This window comes from Cebus imitator, unplaced genomic scaffold (genome assembly GCF_001604975.1).
Source record: "Cebus imitator isolate Cc_AM_T3 unplaced genomic scaffold, Cebus_imitator-1.0 Scaffold417, whole genome shotgun sequence".
Taxonomy (NCBI): domain Eukaryota; kingdom Metazoa; phylum Chordata; class Mammalia; order Primates; family Cebidae; genus Cebus; species Cebus imitator.
This window is the reverse complement of record NW_016107732.1, coordinates 898,436-906,588: the sequence shown is the minus strand read 5'-3', so window position 1 is coordinate 906,588 and position 8,153 is coordinate 898,436. Positions and strand designations below refer to the sequence as shown.

At 42.5% G+C, this 8,153-nt stretch overlaps 1 protein-coding gene across 1 annotated transcript in view; it reads right to left on the bottom strand.

Moving 5' to 3' along the window:
- Positions 1-7,833, bottom strand: part of LOC108289913 (zinc finger protein 211) — a 12,728-nt gene extending 4,895 nt beyond the window's left edge. The window contains exons 1-2 of the mRNA XM_017509529.2: positions 7,547-7,833; positions 6,242-6,368 (exon numbers count right to left, since the gene is read on the bottom strand). Of these exons, the coding sequence (XP_017365018.1) occupies positions 6,242-6,368; positions 7,547-7,705 (286 nt within the window). The 5' untranslated portion in view covers positions 7,706-7,833. The remainder of the gene's footprint in view (positions 1-6,241; positions 6,369-7,546) is intronic.
- Positions 7,834-8,153: the final 320 nt, after the last annotated feature.

The window sequence follows — 8,153 nt, the reverse complement described above, 5'->3', positions numbered from 1 at the left end:
AAAAAAAAAAAAAAAAAAAAAAAAAAAAAAAAAAAAGAAAGGCTACACTAATATCATAGAACAGAGATTTTAAACCTAAAAGGGTAACAAGTGATTTAAAAGGATATTATAAACTAATAAAAGGTTCAATACAGCAAGAAGATGCAACATTCATAAACATTTATGCACCTAATAATAGACTATCAAAACACATGAAGCAAGCTGGGCACGGTGGCCCATGCCTGTAATCCCAGCTCTTTGGGAGGCTGAGGTGGGTGGATCACCTGAGGTCAGGAGTTCAAGACCAGCCTGACCAATATGGTGAAACACCATCTTTATATAAAAAACAAAACAAAACAAAACAAAACCACATGAAGCAAAAATGGACAGAACTGAAGGGAGAAATGAATGGTTCTACAATCATAGTTAGAAACATCAATATCTGACTCTCAGCAGTGGCTAGAACAATCAGAGAGAAGTAAGAAAACAGAGGAACTAACCAACCAACTAGCTCTAAAAAAATATACAAAGAGCATTCTACCCAACAACAACAGAATATAAAATTCTCCTCAGATATACCTAGAACATACTCCAGGACAGACCATAAATTAAGCCTCACTAGATTTAGAAAGATACACATCATACAAAGTATCTTCTGCAACCACAATGGGATGAGGTTGGAAACTCTTAACAGAAGGAAAGTAAAAAATTTATAAATCTGTAGAAATTAATACAATATTGAACAACCAATGGCACCACAAAGAAATCACAAGGGAAATTAGAAAACAGTTAAGAGATGAATGAAAATGAAAATAACCTACCAAAACTTGAGATGCAGTAAAAGCAGTACTAAAGGGGAAATTTGTGGCTATAAACACTTACATTAAAAAAGAAGAGGCTGGGCACGGTAGCTCACGCCTGTAATCCCAGCACTTTGGGAGGCTGGGGTGGGCGGATCCAAGGTCAGGAGTTCAAGACCAGCCTGGCCAATATGGTGAAACCTCATCTCTACTAAATATACAAAAATTAGCTCGGCATGGTGGTGTATGCCTGTAGTCCCAGCTACTCTGGAGGCTGAAGCAGGAGAATTGCTTGAACGTAAGAGGCGGAGGTGGCAGCAAGTTGAGATCGTGCCACTGCACTCCAGCTTGATAACAGAGTAAAAAAAGAAGAAAGATCTCAACAATCTATTTTTACAACTTAAGAGATTATAAAAAGAAGAAAAAACTAAAACCAAAGCTGACAGGAAAAAAATAATGACTAAAGCCTAGATAAATAAAATAGAGAAGAGAAAAACAATAGAACCAAAAATAAAATTAAAAGGTGTTTCTTTGAAAAAGTTACAAAATTGACAAACCTGGCTCACGCCTGTAATCCCAGCACTTTGGGAGACCGAGGTGGGTGGATCACCTGAGGTCAGGAGTTCAAGGCCAGCCTGGTCAACATGGTGAAACCCCATCTCTATTAAAAATACAAAAACTAGCCAGGTGTGGTGGCGTGTGCCCGTAACCCCAGCTACTTGGGAGGCCAAGGCAGGAGAATTGCTTGAACTCAGAAAGCGAGGTTTCAGTGAGCCACGACCACACCACTGCACTCCAGCCTAGAAGACAGAGCAAGACTCCATCTCAAACAACAACAACAACAAAACAAAAACCACTGACAAACCTTAATGAAAAGCCCTGGACCTGATGGCTTCACAGATAAATTCTACCAATCTTAACTAAGAACATGTATCCTTTTCAAAATCTCTCAAAAACTGTAGCACACACACTTCTAACTCATTCTATATGGCCAGCATTACCCTGATTCCAAATGGCATGAAGATAGTGTAAGAAAAGAAAGCTATGGGGCCAGGTGTGGTGGCTCATGCCTGTAATTCTAGCACTTTGGGAGGCTGAGGAGGGCAGATCACGAGGTTAGGCATTCGACAGCAGTCTGACCAACATGGTGAAACCCCATCTGTACTAAAAATACAAAAAACATTTTTTTTTAAAATTGCATTTTAGGTTTTGGGTTATATGTGAAGAACATGCAAGATTGTTGCATAGGTACACACATGGCAGCGTGATTTGCTGCCTTCCTCCCCTTCACCTATATCTGGGATTTCTCCCCATGCTATCTCTCCCCAACTCCCCACCCCCTGCTGTCCCTCCCCTATTTCCCCTCAACAGACCCCAGTGTGTGATGCTCCCCTCCGTGTCCATGTGTTCTTATTGTTCAACACCCATCTATAAGTGAGAATATGCGGTGTTTGATTTTCTGTTCTTGTGTCAGTTTGCTGAGAATGATGGTTTCCAGGTTCGTCCATGTCCCTACAAAGGACATGAACTCATCATTTTTGATGGCTGCATAATATTCCATGGTGTGTATGTGCCACATTTTCCAGCTACTCTGGAGGCTAAGGCAGGAAAATTGCTTGAACCTTGGAAGCTGAGGTTGCAATGAGCCAAGATCGTACCACTGCAATCCAGCCTGGGTGACAGAGAGAGATTGTCTCAAAAAGAAAATAAAGAAAGCTACAGACCAATATCCTTGATGATTATTAACGCAAAAACCATCAATCAGGCTGGGTGCGGTAGCTCACGCCTATAATCCCAGCGCTTTGGGAGGCCGAGACGGGTGGATCACGAGGTCAAGAGATCGAGACCATCCTGGTCAACACAGTGAAGCCCTGTCTCTACTAAAAATACAAAAATTAGCTATGCATGGTGGCGCATGCCTGTAGTCCCAGCTACTCAGGAGGCTGAGGCAGGAGAATTGCTTGAACCCAGGAGACGGAGGTTGCGGTGAGCTGAGATTGCGCCATTGCACTCCAGCCTGGGTAACAAGAGCGAAACTCCGTCTCAAAAAAAAAAAAAAAACAAAAAAAACCCATCAATCAAATATTAGTAAATTGAATTCAACAGCATATTAAAAAGATTTTGTACTAAGAACAACTAGAATTTATTTCTGGAATGCAAGGATAGTTCAACAAACAAAAACTGATCAAAGTGGTGGCTTGCACCTGTAATCCCAGCTACTTGAGATTCTGAGGCAGGAGGATCGCTTGAGGTCAGGAGCTTAAGACCAACCTGTGTAACATAGCAAGACCCCATCTTTAAAAAAATTAAAACAATCACCTCAGCTGATGCACTAAAAGCATTAGACAATATGCAACACTTTTTTTGTGAGGAAAACACTCAGCAAACCAGGAGTAGAGTGAATTTACCTAAACATAATAAAAGTCATATGCAAAAACAAAACAAAACACACAGGTAAAATTATACTCAACAATGAAAGACTGAAAGCTTCTCCTCTAAGATAAGGAACAATATAAGGATGCCCACTTTTAGCACTTCTGTTCAATGTAGCAATTAGGCAAGAAAAAGAAAGAAAAGGGACCAAAATGGGAAAATAGGGGTGAAATTATCCCTGTTCACAGATGATAAACATGAAATACCATAAAGATTCCACCAAAAAACTGTTACAATAAACAAACTCAGCAAATAGAAGAATACAAATACAACATGCAAAAATCAGTTACGTTTTATACATTAATGATGAACAATTTGAAAGTATACAATTCGACTTATAATTATACCAAAAAGAATAAAACATTAAAGATTAACTTATCCAAACAAGTAAAAGCCTTGTGCACTGGAAACTACAAAATATTGCCAAAATGAGGGCTGAATGCGGTGCCTCACACCTGTGATCTCAGCACTTTGGGAGGCTAAGGTGGGCAGATCATGAGGTCAGGAGTTCAAGACCAGCCTGACCAGCATGGTGAAACCCTGTCTCTACAAAAAATACAAAAATTAGCTGGGCATGGTGGCACATGCCTCTAATCCCAGCTACTCAGGAGGCTGAGGCAGGAGAATTGCTTGAACCCGGGAGGTGGAAGTTGCAGAGAACAGAGATTGTGCCACTGCATTCCAGACTGGGTGACAGAGTGAAATTACATCTCCAAAATAAAATAAAATAGCTAAAATGAATTAAAGAAAACATTAATAAATGAAAATACATTACGTGCATGTTCATGGACTAGAGGACTCAATATTGTTACGATGTCTATACTAGCCAAAGTAATCTATAGAAAATATGATACCTATCAAAATCCCAATGACATAATTTTGCAGAAATAGAAAAATCCATCCTAAAATTTATGTGAAATATCAAGTAACACAGAATAGCTAAAACAATCTTGAAAAAGATGGAAGTCGGAAGATTCACACTTCATAATTTCAAAACTTATTGCAAAACTATGGAAATTAAAACAGTGTGTTAGTCCCATAAAGATACACACATAGACCAATGAACTAGAAGAAACCCCAGAAATGCCAGGCATGGTGGCTCACGCCTGTAATCCTAGCACTATGGGAGGCTGTGGTGGGTGTATCACCTGAGGTCAGGAGTTCAAGACCAGCCTGGCCATCATGGTGAAACCCCATCTTTAAAAAAAAAAAACAAAAAAAAAAAGAAACCCCAGAAATAAACCCTCAAATATCTGGCCAAATGATTTTTGAACAGGAGGCTAAGACCACTCAATGGGGAAAGAAGACAGATTTTTCTTTTCTTTTTTTTTTTCAGATGGAGTCTTGCTCTGTCACCAGGTTGGTGTACAGTGGCGTGATCTCAGCTCACTGCAACCTCTGCCTCTTGGGTTCAAGCGATTCTCCTGCCTCAACCTTCAGAGTAGCTAGGATTACAGGCGCGCGCCACCATGCCCAGTTAAGTTTTGAATTTTTGGTAGAGATGGGGTTTCACCATGTTGGCCAGGATGGTCTCAATCGCTTGACCTTAATATTCGCCTACCTCAGCCTACCAAAGAGTTGGGTTTACAGGCGTGAACCACTGCACCTGGCGAAGACAGATTTTTCAACATATGCTAGGAAAACTGGGTATCTACATGCGAAAGAATGAAGTTGGACCCTTAGCTGATACCACATATAAAAGTTAAATCAAAAAGAATCAAAGATCTGAACTTAAGCACTAAAACCATAAAACTCTTAAAGAACGCAAAGAAAAAGCTTCATGACCTGTCAACGATTCCTTGGATATGATATAAAAAGCACAGACAATAAAAGTAAAGCAGTAAAACTGAATTCATCTAAATGAGAAATGTGTGCATCAAAGGATCCTATTAACACACTAAAAAGGCAACTCACAGAATAAGAGAAAACATTTGCAAATCACACATCTGATAAAGGAATATGCAGAACACACAGATAACTCTTACAGCTCAATAAAAAGTTATATTTAATACTTCTAATTGATTATAATTAATAAAACCCAATTTAAAAATAGGCAAAGGACTTGAATAAACAACATCATTTGAAGATATACAAACAGCCAATCAGCATATGAACAGATGCTATCAGTAACCTGCAAATCACAACCACAATGAGATATCACTTCACACCCATTTGGATGACTTATCTGTACACCCATGTTCATAGTAACATTATTCACAACAGCCAGAAGGTGAAAACAACCTGTGTCTACTGATGAAGAAATGGATAAACAAACTGTAATACATATAAAAGAGTATCATTCAGCCTTAAAAAGAAGCAATTCTGATACATGTTACAACATGGATGAACCCTGAAGATATTATGCTAAGTGAAGTAAGCCAGAAAAAAAAGAACAAATACTGTGTGATCCCACTCATATGAGGTAAATAGACAAATTCATACAGACCAAAAGCAAAATGGTGGTTGCCAGGGGATGGGAGGGGTTATTGTTTAATGGGTACAAAGTTTCAGTTTTATAAGATGAAAAACTTCTATAGAAGGATGGTGATGATGACTGCATAACAATGTAAATGTACTAAATGCTAGTGAACCGTATACTTGAAAATGATTGAAATGGTAAATTTTATTATATATACTTTACAATTAAAAACAAACACCTTGGAGGAGATTTCTATAAGAACAGTCTGTGTAAACAGTGACAATGACAGTAACTACATTTCATGTCACAGTCAAGCACAAATAAATGTCAGGTACACAAAGCGGGGGAAACCCGGGTGCCATAGACCTAGAAAGTCACCAGACAGGGAGAAGGCAAGTCAGGTGGGATCTATTAGGTTTACTTTAAGACTACTAATCCCAAATCCTTACCCAAGACGCTTTTGGGCTGGGACGATAAGGGAAGTAGGCTTGCACTCAGTCTACAACATCCACCCAGGGAACTGGGGAAAGAAGCAGAGGACAGAGCTGCTCCTGAGGAAAGAAGCACAGATCCTAGTCCAGAGCACAAGGGTTGAGTATGAGGGCCTTACCCATGGAGGACGTAAGTACAAAGTTCTCCAACATCACATCGAAGTACAGGTGTTTCTGAGTCTCATCAAGGAGATCCCATTCCTCCCAGGAGAAGTACACAGCCACATCTTCAAAGGTCACACTTCCCTAGCATAATAGGGATTGATGAAACCATGAACAGTCTCACTTTGAAAGACTCAAAATCCACGTCCCCACACCTTCTCCTCCCAAGCTCCCCAAGTCAGAAGAGACATCAGATCTTGGTGTCATTGATCCCTGCTATCTCTTCACATTCCCATTGGTCATTGTGTTTTCCACTCTGCATCCTACCAACACTTGCATTAGAAAAACTGCCCTCCTCTGATCCCAAACTCCAACTTCCTCACAATAGATGCCAAATTTCACAGAAATAAAGGAAACCTGCAGTTCCCTGAACCAGCTCAGCCTTATCTCCAAGGAGTTCCAAAAGCTGGTACCTACCTGTTCCTAACATAAGCTTTCACACCTTTCCATGGGCTGCCCCAAATGGAAACACTGGCCTGGACTCAGGACCCTGGGCTCAGAGATTCTCCAGGGTTCCCAAACCAACGGCTGAGAGAATGGTAGTTAAGTCCCATGACAACACAAATCTAAAGAAAAATATCTGTGTTTGGGGAGGGAGGGACATTCCAGACCAGTGAGGGGGTGAGATACCTCCATTTACCTATGTAGGTTCCGAAAGCACGTCTGTAGCTATGGGAACATGTGGAAAGACGCAAGCTTCAGAGGAATGTGATCATGGCAGTGCTCTACGGACACAGGCCTTCCCTGTACCCTTGTCCCGGCCCAGAGCCATGTAACTTTGGGTTGACTGTTTAACCTGTGTGCCTCAGTCCTTAGTGCTGCCTCTTACCAGTTTTTGTGGCCTTAGAAAAATACTCAACCTCCCTCTGCCTCAACGTTCTCATACATCTCTAGTCTTTTCTTCCACTGAAGAGCCCGCAGAGGATTTTTCAAATCCTAACTCAGATGGTATCTCCCATTTGCCCAAGCTCTCTATGGCTCCCGCGGCCTAAGAATAAAGGTAGATCTCTCTCAAACGCTGTTCCCTGCAGTGACGACGTGGAGTCCAGGTCCCTGAATGGCCCCTTCTCGGTCGCCCAACTAAGATCTGGACGCGCTGGTCCTATCCCCTGTCCCCCTGCCCACCACATCGGGTGTCAGAAACAAGGGCCCCACCCGCGAGCCTCAGTGTCCCCGACTCTGAGCTACAGACATGAACAGATGCCCCTCACTTGGGACTTAAGCATATCGGTCTCGGGAGGCCCGGAGGTCGCTGTGCTCACCGGAGCTGGGTCCGTCAGTGCAGTCGCCATCCGGGTCGGCGGGCGGAACTGGACCGGACGCTGCGGGCGACCGGGCGGGAACCCGAGCACCGCTATCCCAAGGCCGGCCTCGCGGGCGGCTCTGCCCCCGACTCTCAGACCTGACTCTCGCGCCTTCATTGTCCGTCACTTCGGTCCTGATGCGGCGCACCAGAGCGGCTGACGGAGAGAGCGGAACGGAGGGCAGCCAAAATGACCGCTGCGAATAAGCCAGCAGTCCCGCTCCGCGGGGTACGCCCACACGGAAATCTCCCCGTCTTGGACTTGCGTTGGATCGTCGTACTGCCGCTCGACGCAAGGCTTTCTGGGTAATGTAGTCTCCTTAATGCTGCGGCGGAGGGCGCCCTGCGAGCAGACGGCTGGGAATGCTTGGGAAGCTGCGTCTCCCGCCCTCCAGGGCGACTGAGGCGCTTCGGGTTTTGAGGTCTTAAGTACGTTGACGTTTGAACAACACAGGTTTGAACTGTGCTTAGGTACAGATCTAACAAAATATGTACAAGATCTATATGAGAAAAACTACAAGACTGATGCAATAAATAAAAAATGAACTAAATAAATGGAGAGACAT